At 35.3% G+C, this 20,230-nt stretch overlaps 1 protein-coding gene across 2 annotated transcripts in view; it reads left to right on the top strand.

Annotated features, from left to right (window-relative positions):
- The window catches only part of ATR (ATR serine/threonine kinase), a 121,643-nt gene that overhangs the window by 92,179 nt on the left and 9,234 nt on the right, over positions 1-20,230 (top strand). For both annotated transcript variants that reach the window (XM_015131992.3, XM_015131991.3), the window contains 8 exons: positions 8,734-8,831; positions 9,349-9,581; positions 10,836-10,970; positions 12,383-12,592; positions 13,684-13,827; positions 16,794-16,944; positions 19,542-19,698; positions 19,815-19,968. In XM_015131992.3, coding sequence (XP_014987478.3) covers positions 8,734-8,831; positions 9,349-9,581; positions 10,836-10,970; positions 12,383-12,592; positions 13,684-13,827; positions 16,794-16,944; positions 19,542-19,698; positions 19,815-19,968 — 1,282 coding nt within the window. The remainder of the gene's footprint in view (positions 1-8,733; positions 8,832-9,348; positions 9,582-10,835; positions 10,971-12,382; positions 12,593-13,683; positions 13,828-16,793; positions 16,945-19,541; positions 19,699-19,814; positions 19,969-20,230) is intronic.

Genomic DNA, 20,230 nt, shown 5'->3' with positions numbered 1-20,230 from the left:
TAACCATGTTATTCCTCTGCTCTCACACTGACACAGCAATCATCAACACAGTAGAAGACTTATGTGACCAGATATGTGGGGTTTTTCCCCAATACACCAAGCGGTGGACACCAGCTTGATGTCCTCCAATTCTGTGCTGACACTCTGTGTCTGGAGACAGTGTCATACCTCAAAGGTTGACACAAGACCATCTCCTCCTTCCCCTAGTTGCAAGTCTGGGCCTCTGGAACTTCTGACCAACTGGCTTCAAGTTGGGGTTCTCACAACTTCCTCTTGGGTTCAATAAATTTGCTAGAGTGGCTCACAGAACTCAGGGAAACCTGTTTACTGGTTTATTAAGAAAGATATTTTAAGGATGCAAATAAACAGCCCGATGAAGAGATAGATAAGGTAACGTCTGGAGGGGTCCGGCACAGGAGCTTCTGTCTCCATGGAGATGTGGTGTGCCATCCTCCTGGCGCGTGGAAGAGGTCTTTGTCACCCTCCTGTTAGCCACCATGTGTTCAACTCTCTGGAAGCTCTCCAAACTCTGTCCTGTGGGGTTTTTAGTGGAGTCTTTATTACATGGGCATGATTGACAACCATGTAGAAATGTGAGTGGACAAACAGCTCATAATGTAAACCCAGCAAGGTCTGTCTGTTCAGACTTTTCTTGGCCTTTTCTATGTAGCATTCCTTCCTCTAGGGTGTGGGGCAGGATCCTCTCTGGGATGAGAATCTTTTGACCCACAGTCAGATTAGATTCCTGCCTTGGGCAGGTGAGTGAAGGACAGGAGAAGCTCATAGAGAGAGATTCTGTTTCCTGAGGTCTAAAGTGCCCTGACATAACAAGGAATTAGGAGCCAGTAACTGTGAACTAAAACCAATATACATATTATAATACTACAGCATGGATTTTTTAAAAATTCAACAGCACCAAATTAAGTATCCTTCCCATTCCAGACCCTCATTCCCTGAGTCCCCAGTCGTAGAATTCCAGAAGACCCTAAATGTCACATTTTGTGGTTATATATATTATTAGTAGTAGTATTAGTATTTTATTTTATTTTATTTTTTATTTTATTTTATTCTATTTTATTCTATTTTATTTTATTTTATTTTTATTATTTTATGACAGAGTCTTGCTCTGTCACCAAGGCTGGAGTGCAGTGGCACGATCTCAGCTCACTGCAACCTCTGCTTCCCAGGTTCAAGCGATTCTGGCTCACCCTCCTGAGTAGCTGGGATTACAGGCGCGTGCTACCACACCCGGTTAATTTTTGTATTTTTAGTAGAGACAGAGTTTCACACATTGGTCAGGCTGATCTCGAACTCCTGACCTCATGATCTGCCCGCCACAGCCTCCCAAAGTGCTGGGATTATGGGTGTGAGCCACCCCACTCAGCCTTCTTGGTTATTTTTAATTGCAGTGGAATACTTCCTTCTAGCCCATTCCAATAGGAAGTAGTATAATATATATATATGAAAATGACTTTGACATTAAGACTTGTAGAAAGTACTTATTCTTAAACTAGTTAATAGGTGAAATATAACTTTTAATTTCATATATCAGTGTATTATAGTCAAGTAGTATAATCTCAGGCCTACTGTTTATATTTTTATAAATTATTAATTACTAAGAAATAATATCATTCCATACATTCTCCTTATCATACTCATATACTATTGCTTTACATGGAAGGATATCTTCAGATCAATAAATCTGTTAAAATTGCCTATTATGAGGTACTATGACTTCTCAGTTAAATATTTTCAGGAATTAAAGCAATATCTGTAGCCAGGGGTGGTGGTGTGTGCCTGTAGTCCTAGCTACTTTGGAGGTTGAGGTGGGAGGATTACCTGAACCTGGGAGGTCAAGGCTATAGTGAGCTGTGACTGCACCACTGCACAGCAGCCTGGATAACACAGCAAGACCCTATCTCAAAAAAAAGAAAAAAGAAAAAAAGAAGAAAGAAAAGGGCATATGTTCTCGGGATCTCCTGAGGGCTATGTCACAGGGGAAAAAAATGGAAAAAAAAAAAGCAATATTAGTTCATCATTGATGGTATTAGGGTAGCAAAATGACTAAAGGTACCCTATCATTTTTTTAATTGACAGAGTATCACTCTGTCACTGAGGCAGGAGTGCAGTCACACAAAGGTAACTATGACCTTGAACTCTGGGCTCAAGTGATCCTCCTACCTCAGTCTCCTGAGTTGTTAGGACGATAGGCACATGCCACCATGCCCAACTATGTTTTTAAATAATTTTTTATAGAGACAGGGTCTCACTGTGTTGCCCAGGCTGATCTTGAGCTCCTGGCCTCAAGCAATCTTCCCCACCTCAGCCTCCCAAAGCACTGAGATTACAGATGTGAGCCATCACTCTTGGCCCAGTTCTTTTGAACAATGAGTGATAGCTTCTTTTGTTTGCTGTTAGTCTTAGTATATATCATGTGCCTTGGGATATAGAATTTACTTAACACATTTCTTTTAAAACAAGTAGTTATAGAAAGTCCTCTATATGCATAAAACTGTTATGTATAATGAGTATTTTTAAAGTACCCTTCAGGAATATAAGTACATTTCAAAACCTGTTTCTATCCATAGTAGTTAAAATAAAATATTTGTATGCTTAAGGGAGTAAACTTAGCTATTGAGACATATTTATCCCCTGACTGAATAATTGTGTTATTACTGATTAAAATATTAATGTTTGCCCTTAAGAATCTACAATCCAATTAGGGATAGAAACCTTAAATACATAAAACATTTAAATAATGGTACATAATAGAATGTGAGATTAGATCTCAAAATAGGCTGGGCTCAATGGCTCATGTCTGTAATCTCAGAAATTTGGGAGGCTGAGGCAGGCAGATTGCTTGAGCGCAGGAGTTCAAAACCAGCCAGAGCAACATGGTAAGACCCCATCTTTACCAAAAAAATACAAAAATTAGCCAGGCAAGGTGGTGCACGCCTGTGGTCCCAGCTACAAGGGAAGCTGAGCCAAGGGGGTTGCTTGAGCCCAGGAGGTAGAGATTGCAGTGAGCTATGATCATGCTGCTGCACTCCAGCCTGGGTGACAGAGAAAGACTCTGTCTCAAAAAAAAAAAAAAAAAAATCAAAATAAATGTAGTAAATATCAGATATGGCTGGGCACGTTGATTAATGCCTGTAATCCCAGAATTTTGGGATTCTTCTGAAATGGAAGGATTGCTTGAGCCCAGGAGTTCAAGAAAAGCCTGGAGAACATGGCAAGACCTCATCTCTACAAAAAATAAATAAATTAGCCAGGCATAGGCTAATTTATTATGTGAAATAAATTGGTCTCAGCTATGTGAATGGCTATGTTAGCCAGATACCAAAAGTGAACCAAAGAAGTCCAGAAGTCATGGAGGTCAAAAGTCAAGCCACAAGCCACTGGCTTTATGATTTCAAAAGTGTATTTCTTTGCATTGAATTGCTGCAAAAGTCTGGTAGGCCTCATGAAGAAGGTATACTAGTAATCCAAATTCAACAGCACATTAAAAGGATCATTCACCATGATCAAGTGGAATTTATTCCAGGATGCAAGGATGGTTCAACCTATCCAAATATATATATTTGATATACAACGTTAATAGAATGAAGGGCAAAAACCATATGATCATGTCATCTCAATAGATGCAGAGAAAGCACTTGACAAAATTCAACATGCTTTTATGACTAAAAAATTTCAAAAAATTATGTATAGGAGGAATGTACCTCAACACAGTAAAGACCATGTATGGTAACCCCAAAGATAACATCATACTCAGTGGTGAAAAGTTCAAAGCTTTTCCTCTAAGGTTAAGACAAAGATGCCCACCCTTGCCACTTATATTCAGTGTAGTACCAGGAATCCTAGCCATAGCAATTAGACAAGAGAGAGAAATAAAAGGCATCCAAATTGGAAAAGAAGTCATCAACTTTTTTCTGTTTGCAGACAACATGACCTTATATACTGAAACCCTAAGACTCCAATAAAAAACTATTAGAATAAGTGAATTCAATAAAGTTGCAGGATATAAAGACAACATACAAAAGTAAGTAGCATTTCTATACACTGACAACAGACTACTTGCAGATAAATTAAGAAGACAATCTCATTTACAGTAACTACAAAAAATAAAATACTTAGGAATAAATATAAGGAGGCAAAAGACCTCTACAAAGAAAACTATAAAACACTGATGAAAAGAAATTGAAGACATAAACAAATGGAAAGATATCCTGGGTTTATGGATTGGAAGAATGAATATTAAAATGTTCATACTGCCCAAAGTGATCTACAGATTCAATGTAGTTTCTATCAAAATTCCAATAGCTTTTTCTTTCTTTCCTTTTTTTTTTTTTTTTTTTTTTGTTTAAAAATTCTGGCTGGGCACTGTGGCTTGCACCCTAATCCCAGCACTTTGGGAAGCTGAAGCAGGTGGATCACTTGAGGTCAGGAGTTTGAGACCAGCCTGGCCAACATGGTGAAACCTGGTCTCTACTAAAAATACAAAAATTAGCCAGATATGGTGGTGTGCATCTGTAATCCCAGCTACTAGGGAGGCTGAGGCAGTAGAATTGCTTGAACCCAGGAGGCGGAGGTCACAGTGAACCGAGATCATGCCTCTGCACTCCAGCCTGGGAGTCTCAAAAAAAAAAAAAAAAAAATCCAATAACTTTTTTCACAGAAGTAGAAAAAAAATCCTAAAATTTGTATGGACCTAGAAAAGACCTCAGATAACCAAAGAAAATCTTCAGCAAAAAGAACAAAGCTGGCCGAGCGTGGTGGCTCACACCTGTAATCATAGCACTTTGGGAGGCTGAGGTGGGTGGATTGCCTGAGCTCGGGAGTTCAAGACCAGCCTGGGCAACACGGTGAAACCCTGTCTCTAGTAAAATACAGAAAATTAGCTGAGCATGGTGACGTGCACCTGTAATCCTAGCTACTCAGGAGGCTGAGGCAGAAGAATTTCTTTAGAACCCGGGAGGCGGAGGTTACAGTGAGCTGAGATTGTGCCATTGCACTCCAGCCTGGGGGACAGAGTGAGACTACATCTCTAAAAAAAAAAAAAAGAACAAAGCTGCAAAGTTGAAGGCATTACACTACCTGACTTCAAAATATACCACAAAGCTGTAATAATCAAAACAGTATAATATTAGTATTAAAATGTCTACATAGACCAATGGAACAGAATAGAGAGCCCAGAAATGAATCCATGCATTTACAGTCAATTGATCTTTAACAAAGGAGCCAAGAACCCACAATGGGGAAAGGATAGTCTCTTCAATAAATGGTGTTGGGACAACTGGATGTCCACATGCAACAGAATGGAATTACACTCTTACCTTACACCATATACAAAAATCAACTCAAAATGGCTTAAAAACTTAAATGTAAGACCTGAAGCTGTAAAACTACTAGAAGAAAACATAGAGGAAAAGGTTCATGGCATTGGTTTGGGCAATAATTTTTTTGGGTATGAGCCAAAAAGCACAGCCAACAAAGCAAATATAGACAAATGGTATTATACAAACCAAAAGACTTCTGCATAGCCAAGGAAACAATCAACAGAGTGAAAAGACAACTATAGAATGGCAGAATGTATTTGCAAACCACACATCTGATAGGGGGTTAATAGCCAAAATAGGTAAGGAACTCAAACAACTTAATAGTAAGAAAACAAATCACCTGGCCAGGCACGGTGGCTCATGCATGTAATCCCGGCACTTTTGGAGGCCGAGGCAGATGGATCACTTGAGCCCAGGAGTTCAAGACCAGCCTGGGCAACATGGTGAAACCCCCATCTCTACAAAAGAATACAAAAATTATTCGGGTGTGGTGGCATGCACCTGCAGTCCCAGCTGCTCAGAAGGCTGAAACAGGGATCGCTTGCGCCTAGGAGGTGGAGGTTGCAGTGAGCCAGGATCATACCACTGCACTCCAGCCCAGGCAACAGAGCCAGATCCTGTCTCAAAAAATAAAAATAAAAATAGAAGAAAGAAAACAAATTACCCGATTAAAAAAATGGGCAAAGAGTCTGAGCAGACATTGTTTAAAAGAAGACATAAAAGTGACCAACAGAGGTATATAAAAAAAGTTCAGCATCATTAATCGTCAGATAAATTCAAATTAAAACCACAATGAGATATTACCTCACACTTGTTTGAATGGCTATCATATAAAAGACAAAAGATAACAAGCATTGGAGAGGATATGGGGAAAGGGAACCCTTATACACCGTTGGTGGGAAGGTAAATTAGTAGACCCATTATGGAAAACAATATGGATATTCCTTAAAAATTAAAAATAGAAATATCATATGCTGTAGCCATCCCACTATGGGGTGTATATCTAAAGGAAGTTAAATCTATATGTTGAAGAGATATCTGCACTCCCATGTTCATTGCAGCATCTTCACAACAGCCAAGCTGTGGAATCAAACTAAGTGTCCATCAACATAGGAATGAATAAAGAAAATGTGGCATATATATGTATACTTACACACACACACACACACACACACACACACACACACACACACAATGGAATACTATTCAGCCTTAAAAAAAGAAGGAATCCTGTTATTTGTGAGAACATGGATGAACCTGGAGATTATTCTAAGTGAAATAAGCCCAGCACAGAAAGATTAATACTGAATTATCTTATTTATATGGAGAATCTAAAAATGTTGAACTCATAGAACTAGAGAGTAGAATGGTGATTACCAGGGGTTGGGGTAGTGAGGAGTTGGGGAGATGTTGGTCAAAGGACGTAAAACTTCAGTTAAATAGAAGGAATAAGTTAAAGAGATCTGCTCTACAACATGGTCACTATAGTTAACAAATGTTTTATTTGAAAATTGCTGAGAGAATAGATTTTATTCCACAAGAAAATAAGTATGTGAAATAATTAGCATGTGTGAATTAGCTTGGTTTAGCTCTTCCACAATGTATACTTCAAAACATGTGCACAATAAATATACACAATTTTTATTTGTCAATTTAAATAAATAAATAAGTGTTTAAAACCAAAAACATCATGTTGTGCACCTTTAAAAAAAACCTGCGGCCGGGCGCGGTGGTGGCTCACGCCTGTAATCCCAGCACTTTGGGAGGCCGAGGCAGGCGGATCACAAGATCAGGAGTTCAAGACCAGCCTGGCCAATATGGTGAAACCCCATCTCTACTAAAAATACAAAAATTAGCTGGGCGTGGTGGCGGGTGCTTGTAGTCCCAGCTACTTGGGAGGCTGAGGCAGGAGAATGGCCTGAACCCGGGAGGCAGAGGTTGTAATGAGCCAAGATCGTGCCTCTACACTCTAGTCTGGGCAACAGAGCGAGACTGTCTCTCAAAAAAAAAAAAAAAAACCAACCTGCTAGCTCTCCTAATTTCTGATTAAATTAATCTTGACAAAATAAGAAGAGGAAAAGAAAGTCCCCACTTCTTCTATAGTTGTAGAATGGCAAATGCAATTCTGTATCATTAAACTGTCTCTGTGTGTCTCAAAAAGATATCTGTACATTCATCTTCATAGCAACATTATTCACAATAGCTAAAACATGAAAGCAGTGCAAGAATTCATTGGGAGATTAATTGATCAAAATGTGGTGTAGACACAATGGAATATTATTCTGCTTTAAAAAGGAAAGAAATTCTGACATATGCTACAACATGGATGAACATTGAGGACGTTATGCTAAGTGAAATAAGCCAGTCACAAAAAGGACAAATACTGTATGTTTCCACTGATATGAGGTACATCAAATAGTCAAATTCATGAAGAGAGAAAGCACAATGGTGGTTGCCAGAGACTGGGTAGGGAAGGAGATGGGAAGTTACTGTTTAATAAGTATGGGGTTCCAATTTGGGAAGATGAAAAAAGTTCTGGAGGGGGAATGGTGGTGATGATTGCACAACAATGTGAATGTACAACCATATTAATATACCACTGAACTGTACACTTAAAAATGGTTATGATGGTAAATTTTATGTTATATATATTTAACCACAATAAAATTTATTTTGAAAATAAACTGATATCCAGGCCTCCAAATAATTCAAGAAGGAGAGAACTTTAACTTTTCACAAATTTCACGAGAACCAGGGTTGAGTGGTTGGTTTGTAGGATGGTGCGGAAACCAGACTTGATGGAAGATGCATACTGGTGAGTGGCAAGATGCTAAGATTGGAAAATTATGGAGATAAAAGATTCTGAGTATTTGAATCCCAGGCAGAATCATTTATATAGTTTTAATATGTAGGTATTGATTCCTGTTTTTGAGTAAGGGGAGAGCATGATAAAACCAGAATTTCAGGAATGTTAGTCTGGAATTTATTGAAGGGCAGAAATACGTATTTAGTTAGGGAGACCAAATTATTATAACTTCCCAGAAATGGAGTGATTGGACCTGACCTAGGCTTATGGCCAAAGAATGCAAATGAAGACACAGAGATCCTAAGGAAAAATTGAAAGAAGTATTGATAGACTTTGATTAGAGTAGAATTTGTATAATGTACAAATTCTGTATAAGTGGAAACATACAGTATGTACATGTTTTTGGTACAGGCAATATAGAGCTAAGTGAGCTAAAAAGGAGACAGAGGAGTCAAAAATAACTTCTAGGAAGAAATATTGATACTATAATTTTTGTGAAAAGGGTATGTGGTAGTTTAAATCTTTAAATTTTAATTAATATAAAAAAGACAGCTATGCTAATAGTGTTTCTTGTCTATATAATTGCAGATCTCTACAATATGGAAATCAGTTCATATATCAGTCAATGCCACGAATGTTAACTCTATGGCTTGATTATGGTACAAAGGCATATGAATGGGAAAAAGGTATAACTCTTCACGTAAAAATTTTAAAAGACTAGGAATTATAACTTTGGTATACAGTCAGATTTGGCTGGGCAGTCTAATTTCCTAAAAGCTTGGAATGACTTTGATAATTAAGATGTTATGTAAGTGTGAGTAAGATACTAAATGTTAAAAAGGAAAGACAAATCATAGACATTTAAAGTAGTTTTAATTCAGGGCCACAAATAAAAATCTGATTATTTCTTGATGAACCTAACACATATTAAAATGTGTTAGTTTTAGCCAAATAATTTACCCTACAAATTAAAATGGATAGTGAAAATTAATGTCCCTTGGGTTTTTGAATGGGTCTAAATATTTTTTTCTAGTTGGACAGAGACAACTGTCTCTTCACAGATTGGCAAGTGATGTAGCCTTGGGCATGGGAATAACATACTTTAAAGCTATTTTTAAAACAAAATTTTTGTTCTGTGAAATGAACTGATACACTGATTTTTCTCTTTCCTTTACTGTTTTTTAAACTTATTTTTTCCCCCAGCTGGCCGTTCCGATCGTGTACAGATGAGGAATGATTTGGGTAAAATAAACAAGGTTATCACAGAGCATACAAACTATTTAGCTCCATATCAATTTTTGACTGCTTTTTCACAATTGATCTCTCGAATTTGTCATTCTCATGATGAAGTTTTTGTTGTCTTGATGGAAATAATAGCCAAAGTATTTCTAGCCTATCCTCAACAAGCAATGTGGATGATGACAGCTGTGTCAAAGGTAAAAGGGTCTTTTACCTTTTTATATGAAAAGGGTCTTTTACCATTTTATTTGAAATTGATTATGTGATACTAATATGTATATACAAGTTCCAGGGCTTCTTTCCTATATTAGATTAGTAATTTTAAATTGTTTTAAAGAGAGAAATTATAGCATTATATCTTAATATTTGGATATATTTACTATAATGAAGTAACTAGCATGTTTAAGATCAAATAATTCAGCATGTGTTTTCTTTATGAAGTCTAGTAAACGGTTAATGCTTGATGCAGAATGGTTACCTATGTTTTCACAAATATTTTAATCCAAAGTACATGAATTTTTATTTTTATTTTCCTTAAGAAACAGGATCTTTCCCTGTTGCCCAGGCTGGAGAGCAATGGTGGGATCACAGCTCAGTGCAGCCTCAAAGTCCTGGGTTCAAGTGACTCTCTTGCCTCAGCTTCCCAGTAGCTAGGACGATAGGGATGTGTCACCATGTACAGCTAATTTTTAAATTCTTTTTGTAGAGATGGGATCTTGCTTTGTTGCTCAGGCTGGGCTTGAACTCTTGGGCTCAAGTGATCCTTCTGCTTTGGCCTCCCAAAGTGCTGGAATTACAGGCATGAGCTATCGTGCCCCGCCAGCACCTGAATTTTTAATACTAAAAAACTGTTATTGCATCATTGAAGGGAATTCATATGTTGGTCAATATATGTAATAAGTAAATGTTTAGAGAATTTAGGCAATACAGAGACATAAAACAAAAATTAAAATTCATACCTTGGGCCATTCATTAATGTTTTGATGTAATTTTATTTGTATATTTTCTAGTATATTTTAACACTAAATTTAATTATGTTGCCATACAATTTCACATTTTTCACTTTATTGTTTCCATGTTATTAAATATAATTTAAAGGTATAATTTTAATATATAAAATTCTAAAAAATAGCCTTCAGTAACTTATTTAACTGCTTAGTTAATCATTAAGGTTATTTCTGTTTTTCTTGCTGTTGTAACACATCTAGCTATGTCTATGTTTATTCTCATTTCTAATTATTTCTTCAGGGCAGATCCTTATAACTTTATAATTCACAAAGTTATAGGGTGGCAATATTTGTATGGCTCTTGATAGCATTACCAAATAAATTTTCAGGAAATTTGTATCATATAAACTCTCATCATGAATACTTTTTAAGTTTTTTGTCATTCAAAAAATTTATCTTTCAAGAATCTTATATAAAATAGTTTTTAACTCTTTTTTATGACAGTCTTCTTATCCCATGCGTGTGAACAGATGCAAGGAAATCCTAAATAAAGCCATTCATATGAAAAAATCCTTAGAGAAGTTTGTTGGAGATGCAACTCGCCTAACAGATAAGCTTCTAGAATTGTGCAATAAACCGGTACTATCATAATCTTAGTGCTTATAAACTGATGTTGGGTAATTATATATATATTTACATAATTTGAGCTGATTTTTTCATTTGATTAATTAAATTAAAATTCTAACATATAGGTGTACACATATATCAAAATGTATTATGTATTTTAATTATGTATGATTTATCTTAATAAAGCAGTTTTTAATATTTCTAATATATCTTACTTCAAAATACCTTCTAATATTTATAAAAGTTCTTCTTATTGTAAATTAAGAATTTTCTGAGGGTAGATATCCATGTTTCTCAGAAATTTTTAGTAGAGAATATGAAATAAGCCATAAAAATATAAGTATGTAAAATATTCAAAGTTACTTATAGTAGTCTCTATGATTATATATCTTTAAACTTTCAAAATTCATATGTATTATTAAACTACACTTATGATAGGGAAGACGGTTGGGGTTTTGCTTTTCATTCTTTTAGTATACATTTCAGTGCCTGTGAGGGGACAAGCACTATGCTAAGGGAAACAAGATGAATAAAATCTGTTCTCTGCCTGAGGTGCTTATAGTCTTATAGGGAACTAAGCAGATGGTTATCTAGAGTAATAAGTACTTTTTTCAGTAGATTTGTGACTAAAGTAGGAATATGGTTACAGGAGTAACCCCATAATTCTACCTAAAGTATTAGAGAAAAAACCCCCAAGGATGTATAGTAAAGATAAAAGTGGGAGGTGGGGGTGGTTATAAGGAGGGAGAGAGAAGCTCTTTAATAAGGTACATAGCTAGACTTCACCTGACAAATATTCAGAGTCCATCATTGTTTATAGATGAAAAGATAGACTATTTCTCACCTTTCCTTTATCAATAAACATCTCAAAAGTGTAATCTGCATTTATTATCTCCGTTAATCCCATTTGACCTCTGATGCACTTGACATTATCAAAAACAGTGTTATGGTGGCCAACATTTATTAAAACACTAACACTGTTGTAAGTGCTTTACATGTACAGATTTCCAGTTCTTTATCTGAAACCTTTGTGGCAAGCTACACCTAGAAATTCAGGATTTTTAAGATTTTTAAGGTAATATAGTGCATATTTAATATTTGATATTTCCACTGAGGGTAACCTGTTGGAGTATCCCATAATCAAACACATAACTGTTTCTTCAGTGAGAGTTTGATTTACAGAGCTCTTTGGATTTTCTAATATCTGATAATAGATTTTAGGCCTCTACTGTCTCCTTTAATCATTAAACAATCCTATGATGTAGGTACTATTATTAATGAGGTAAATGGCAGAGGCTAAAATGGGTTGATTAGGAAACCACAGACTGCTGAGCCTTTGTAATTACAATATTGTAAAAGTGAAATTTTTGTTATAGTTGAATTTAAGGTAAACACAAATTAAAATGCACTATTTATTTTTTCAGGTTGATGGAAGTAGTTCCACATTAAGCATGAGGACTCATTTTAAAATGCTTAAAAAACTGGTAGAAGAAGCAACATTTAGTGAAATCCTCATTCCTCTGCAATCAGTCATGATACCTACACTTCCATCAATTCTGGGTACCCATGCTAACCATGCTAGCCATGAGCCATTTCCTGGACATTGGGCCTATATTGCAGGGTTTGATGATATGGTAAACTTCAGTTTTATATGACTATGATTTTAAAATTTAGTTGTTAACTTCAAATTAAGATAAAAAGTATGTTTCACAGAATCTACGTGAATCTTATTTGTGAAGAAAAAAAAATTGGAAATACAGAAGAGTAAAACTAAACTCATTTGTACTGATGGCAAAAAAATTCAGTGATTAAAAAAAATTCTGATTCATGATTCACATTCACCCTAATGTTTTGATTTTTCAAATGCTCCTATTGTTTTAGTGTGACTATAATCTTTACTTTTTCACAGTTTGATTTTTCTTCTTGTTCTTTTTTTTTTTTTTTTTTTTTTTTTAGAAACAGGGTCTCATTCTGTTGCCGAGGCTGGAGTACAGTGGTGCGATCTCAGCTCACTGCAACCTCTGCCTCTCAGGCTCAAGCAATTTGCTCACCTCAGCCTTTTGAGTAGCTGGGACTACAGGTGCATGTCACCATGCCCAGCTAATTTTTAAAATTTTTTGAAGATACGGGGTTTCGTCATGTTGCCTAGGCTAGTCTTGAACTCCTAGGCTCAAGCCATCCTCCTGCTCAGCCTTCCATGTTCGTATAACAAACGTGAGCCACTGTACCCAGTCTATGCTTTGTTTTTAATTTAAGCAGTATTATTCACCTTATTTACTCACTTCATTAGGTACACTTAATTTTGGAGGAGTTTGTTTTTTCAGAAATCAAATTACTTTTAATTGATAAAGCATTGAAAAACAGAGTCTCAGTCTTTGCAGAAAGATCCTGAAAAGATGTTTCAAAAATCTTTTAAACATTTTGACTGCTTTGAAGGGGGCTGTCTAGATTTGAATATGTAAGTACTTGTATTGGCGATGAAGTAATCTTTTTATGTCATAGCTATTTTTAATGGGTGAAAATGTTTCTGTTCATAGACAGTCATTATTTTCATAGGTCATAGATAATTAAAATAAAAAAATTTTTAAATACAAATTCACTACATAATATAGCTTGTGATATTCTTTTTTTTTTTTTTTTTTTTACATAACTCAAGGTTTATAATATACAGACATTTACACAGAAATTTTTGGCCCTAATTCATATATAACTCATCATCTTTTAGGTGGAAATTCTTGCTTCTCTTCAGAAACCAAAGAAGATTTCTTTAAAAGGGTCAGATGGAAAGTTCTACATCATGATGTGTAAGCCAAAAGATGACCTGAGAAAGGATTGTAGACTAATGGAATTCAATTCCTTGATTAATAAGGTTTGGAAATAGTTTGCTTTTATTTTATTTATTTTTTATTTTAAAAAAATTTGACGATTATAAAACCAGAATGCTTTTATTTCAGAGTTGCTATAATTACTATCAATCTGATATAGGCATTTTAGTATGCAAACGGATCACTCTTAAAAAGCAGGAATGAAATATACTTTTTCATTTTCACTTAATTTTTTTTATTGAGATAAAATGTACATGCATAAAACTTAACATTTAACAGTTTTTGAAGTATATCATTCAGTGGCATTAAGTACATTCACATTGTTGTACAATCATCACCACCATCCCTCTCCAAAACTTTTTTCATCTTCCCAAATTGGAACTCTGTATCTATTAAACAATAACTTCTCATTTCCCTTCCCTTCAGCCTTCAGCAGCCACCATTTACTTTGTCTCCATGAACTTAACCATTTGAGGTACCTCATATAAGTGCAGTATTTCTCCTTTTATGACTGGCTTAAATCACTTGGCATTATTCAAAGTTCATTCATTTTATAGCAAGTGTCAGAATTTTCTCCCTCTAAAAGCCGAATAATAGTCTAATGTTTTCCATCCACATTTTATTTATCTATTTATCCAATGATGGACATTTAGATGCTTCTACCTTTTGCCTATTGTGTTAATATATTTATCAAAAGATAAATAGGCTGAGTGCAGTGGCTCAGACTTGTAATCCTAACACTTTCGGAGGCCCAGGAAAGAGGACCACTTGAGGCCAAGAGTTTGAGACCAGCCTGGCCTATATAGTGAAACCCTGTCTCTACAAAAAATAAAAAAAAATTAGCCAGGCATGTGCCTGTAGTCCCAGCTACTCAGGAGGCTGAAGCAGGAGTATTGTTTGAGCCCAGGAGTTGGAGGCTACAGTGAGCTATGATCATGCCACTGCACTGTAGCCCAGATGACAGAGCCAAGACCCTGACTCTTAAAAATAAATAAATAGATAAATAAAAGGTAATCATTAGCATTTTTTCAGTTCTATTGGCATTTGATTTCTATCTCAAAGATGATATGAGGAATCTTATTAAAGGGTTATTATAAATGTATGGTTTTATGTATTTTGAATTATTCTGTAACCAGGTATTTGTAAATGCATAGCATATGTTTTTTTCCATTGGTAAAAATTGATCCATACTGTGGAAAGATGAAACTTCATTATTTTTCTAAAAGCTTTTTCTCCTTTCTTCTCATTGCCTTCCCACATTTTAAAGTCATAGATCTTTAGCATAGAAAAGATGTAGCACTAGATGAGTTTTTTAAAAAAGAACAGTTATCGTCTGCTTGGTTTAACCAAAAGTAATTTAAAAATTAATACCACTTTAAAAACCTATTTCAAAAGCAATATGAAAAGGAGGATTATTTTTTATTTTAACACATTGTTTGGGCTGGGTGTGGTGGCTCATGCCTGTAATCCCAGCATTTTGGGAGGCTGAAAAGGGCAGATCACTTGAGGCCAGCAGTTCGAGACCATCCTGGCCAACATGGCGAAAACCTTTTTCTACTAAAAATACAAAAATTAGCCAGGCACGACGGTGTACGCACGTATTCCCAGCTACTTGGGAGGCTGAGGCATGAGAATTGGTTGAGCCTGGGAGGCGGAGGTTGCAGTGAGTCCAGATCGTGCCACTGCACTCCAGCCTGGGTGACAGAGTGAGATTCTGTCTCAACAACAACAACAAAAAAGTATTGTTTGTTAAAATGGTATCTTAATTCATTAACTACTGAACCATTAGTATGTTCTCTCCAAAGCTCCCTGAGTGTTTTTCTGAGTATCAGATTTACTTGAGTATCAAGTGGCCTGGCTTTAGTTTACAAATTTACATTAATCAGCTTTGTTACTTTAATTATTTTGTTACATTTTCCCTCATGAACATGGTAAGATAAAATAGCCTGATTGTAAAAAACTATGTAAGTTTTGGAGGCCACACACTGATCTTTATATGAGATTCTATGGCCACATTGTTTTCCTGGTAGTTATGGAACCTATTTCCTAAAGTGTAAAATGTATTTTTGGTCAGGGATTGTGCTTTTGAATTGAGCAGGTTACAATTATAGATGTGTGCTTACTTCATACAGGTCTAGAATTAAACGTAATACTGTTTATTTTTACCTGATATATCAGGATCAATCAGATGAAATACGTAAGCCTTTCTTCTGCTAAAGGATAGCTTTTGAAATAAGGTTGTGATAAACTGCAAGAGAAGCAATACATTTTGAGGATGTCATAGAACTCATGCTCTGTTGTTTATGTATTTTAGAAATAATTAAAATTGGCCGGGCGTGGTGGCTCACGCCTGTAATCCCAGCACTTTGGGAGGCTGAGGCGGGCGAATCACAAAGTCAGGAGATCGAGACCATCCTGGCGAACACGGTGAAACCCTGTCTCTACTAAAAATACAAAAAACTAGCCGGCCGAGGTGGCGGGCGCCTGTAGTCCCAGCTACTCGGGAGGCTGAGGCAGGAGAATGGCGAGAACCCAGGAGGCGGAGCTTGCAGTGAGCCGAGATCGCGCCACTGCCCTCCACCCTGGGCGACAGAGCAAGACTCCCTCTCAAAAAAAAAAAAAAGAAATAATTAAAATTAAATAGCAGTCTCTGTGCCTAAAGACTTACTGTTTCAGTAATACCTCTAAAGCAATAGAAAATAAAACAGCAGTATTTTGTCATTGTTAAATATACAACTTAAATATTTTAAACACAATATTCTTGTCACATTAATAGTGAATAATTAAAAAGAAGGGCCTACCCAGGACATTTTTAATAATTTGTAAATAGAGATACTGTCCCAGTAGTTTCCTTCCCTACCATTTAGAAGAATTATTCATGTATACCACATAGTAAGCCTTCATCGACGTTCTTTTGTTATGAAATGAGCAATCTTTAGATATATTTGATATAATGTTTAGAAATTTTGAGTTCTATCTTGTTTTTAAATTTCTGTGTATTTTTTAACAGTGCTTAAGAAAAGATGCAGAGTCTCGTAGAAGAGAGCTTCATATTCGAACATATGCAGTTATTCCACTGAATGATGAATGTGGGATTATTGAATGGGTGAACAACACTGCTGGTTTGAGACCTATTCTGACCAAACTATATAAGGAAAAGGGTACTAAAATTAATTCTTATAAGTATACAGTATGGGTATAATAGCTATTAAGTTATATAATATGGGTATATTGGTATTAATATATGTTAGCCTATATTTTTTGATATAAGCCATAGTGAAATTTCTAGATTTTATATATGGAAACACTTAAGTGTTTCCCTCCTTTCTTTCCTTCCTTCCTTCTTTCCTTCCTTCCTTCCTTCTTTCCTTCTATTTTGATTCCTTCCCTGTCTTCATCCCAATAGGATTTGAGGTAGCTTACAAAACTATATATGAATATTTGTTTTTCACAGATATTGGTTAACAATTCTGAAACTACTTTATGTATATACAGTACTAGTCTTTAGCAAATAAGTAAATATGTTGTGTATAATGAGAGCCAGTTTTCTCATTGTTGGAGAAAGGAAAGAGAGAAGGCTAGAATGAAGTCTTACGTTTTAGATTGGAGTAAGAGGCTCCAACTGTCCAAACCTGGGATAATTTGAGCAACAAAATAAATAATGATTGTAAACTATTATAACCCATGGAATAAACAAATAAATATGAGCCCATACTGATATAAATAAATATTTGAGTAAATAAATAGGGAAGTGAAAGAAATAAATAGGAAATAAGGAATTTCTTCCTTATATTCTAATAGAATTTCAATGAATAAATGTAGAAAGGATGATGGAAATAGGAAATCACCAATTAACAAACACTATAGTAATACTTATTGTAGGCAGTGATTATTAATGAATGCTAAAATTAATAGGCAAAGATGAGAAACAAGTTATTTGAAGAATCTTGAAGTATCTCCCTATCAGATACTTATCAATTATAAAGGGAAAAGTATAGTAACTTTAGAGAAACAAAAATATAACTGGTCCAAACTCCTTACAAATGTCAAAGTAATGAAAGACAAAGAAAGAGATTTCCCAGATTTGATGACATTAAGGAGTTGACATTTGATGACAACTAAATGTAATGTGTAATCCTGGATTGGATCCTGACCCCCAAACAAAGTGTGTTAGTGGGACAGCTGGTGAAATTTGAATAAAGTCAGAAGTTTGGTTAATAATACTGTAACAATAAGAATTTCCTGATTTGAATAATTGTACTATTGTTATGCAAGAATGAACATTAAGGAAAGCTGGGTGAAGAATATGTGGGAACTCCGTATCGATGATGTAACTTTTTGTAGCATCTAAACTTATTTTAAAATAAGATGTTTTTAAAGTGCATATGGTATAATACATTAAAAATGAATAGATCAAGTTATCAAAGTGAAGTAGAAAATAAGTCTATGTTTTCATACATAATTCGTATGGTATTTGCCATAACAAATTACTGCAAACTAGGCGATTTTAAACAGTAGAAATTTATCTTCTCATGGTTCTGGAGGCTAAAGATACAATATCAAGATGTCACTAGAACCATGACCTCTCTGAAGGCTAATGTTCCTTGCCTTTCTTTTAACCTTCTGGTGTTCTGTGGCTTCTGGATGTATTGTACCACATTGCCTTTATTGTTACATAGCATTGTCTCTATGTCTCTGTGTCTCCATTTTCTCACAAGAATACCAGTCATTGGATTATTGAATTAAAGGCCCACCTTAATGACTTTGTCTTAACAACATTACATCTGCAAAGATCCTGTTTCTGAATAAGCTCACATTCCTGGGTACCAAGAATTAGGATTTCAGCATATTTTTTGAGAGATAAAGTTCAATTTATAACATTAAGTAATACTGTTAAATTACTATATAATAGGTATTATGCCAAGTATGTTATGTACATTATTTTATTTATTATTGTTAACACACCTGATTATCCCTATTTTATGGACAGTGCCAGAGAACTTACGTAACTTGTCTGAGTTCACAGTTGCAAAACTGAAACTCAAAGACACTTGAGTCAGAGTTCAAAGAACTTGCTGTTGACTATTTTATTTATAACTATGAAATATTGTATATATCTGAGTTTGGATTTGAAAATATATTTTTTCTTTGATAATTTGTGTCAGTGTAAAATATATGTATATATACATATATATTGATATGTACATATATATTTTTAAAAAGTTCATTTGGGACTTAATTCTGAGTCTTGTATTCTGGAACTATTTGATTTCACAACACTGGTTTTAACTGACATTAATTTTCATCAATAAGAGGCTTCATTTGGGTAACTACAGTGGTCCCCCCTTATCTGGGGGATTGCTTCCAGAATACCCTCACATATCAAAATCCACACATACTCAAGTCTCACAGTCAGCCCTGCAGAACCTGCATGTATGAAAAGTCAGCCCTCAGTATATAATGATTTTGCATCCCATGTTTTTGATCCATGTTTGGTTGAAAAATATCACATGTAAGTGGACCCACACAGTTCAAACTCACATTGTTCAAGGGTCATCTGTATCAAGGGAAGATAATGTGGTTTATTATTTTATTATATAACCAGTAACTTTATGTATGCTTATTGAAAATTTTTCATTTATGCTTGTTTTTCAATAACAATTTGAAAAGAAGTAGGTGTTTCCTGGCCAATTTTAACAAAAAAAATTTTTTTTTTCATTTGGCTGATGTGATTATTGGATATCACTCTTCCTTGCAGGAGTGTATATGACAGGAAAAGAACTTCGCCAGTGTATGCTACCAAAGTCAGCAGCTTTATCTGAAAAACTCAAAGTATTCCGAGAATTTCTCCTGCCCAGGCATCCTCCTATTTTTCATGAGTGGTTTCTGAGAACATTCCCTGATCCTACATCATGGTAGGTTACCAAGAATATTATATGTTGTTATGGTTGAATGTTTATTTTTAATATTTTAGATTTATATTCGCCTCATATGGTATATGGATATTTCATAGGCATTGTGTTTCTTTTAGGTACAGTAGTAGATCAGCATACTGCCGTTCCACTGCAGTAATGTCAATGGTTGGTTATATTCTGGGGCTTGGAGACCGTCATGGTGAAAATATTCTCTTTGATTCTTTGACTGGTGAATGCGTACATGTAGATTTCAACTGTCTTTTCAATAAGGTATGTGATGTGAGTTATTCTTACTAATTGTATATTTTCCCCCAATTTCCTTTTCTCAACAACTGTTCTTCCTTGACATACCTGTTGGTAGCAGTTATACTCACAGTTGAGTTATATTGATAATTTGTTGACTAGTTTTCATCAGTGGATCATGTAGTAATGCATATTAGGATGGAGAGAACTTAGAAGAGTGATACTGTACAGCTAGTACTGAATTTGAAGTCCAAGAACATAGGTTTAGGTTCTGACTCAGTTATTAGTT

The sequence above is a fragment of the Macaca mulatta genome, chromosome 2 (assembly GCF_049350105.2).
Source record: "Macaca mulatta isolate MMU2019108-1 chromosome 2, T2T-MMU8v2.0, whole genome shotgun sequence".
In the NCBI taxonomy this organism is placed as follows: Eukaryota; Metazoa; Chordata; class Mammalia; order Primates; family Cercopithecidae; genus Macaca; species Macaca mulatta.
The sequence above is the reverse complement of the archived record's forward strand: the minus strand, read 5'-3'. Positions and strand labels throughout refer to the sequence as shown.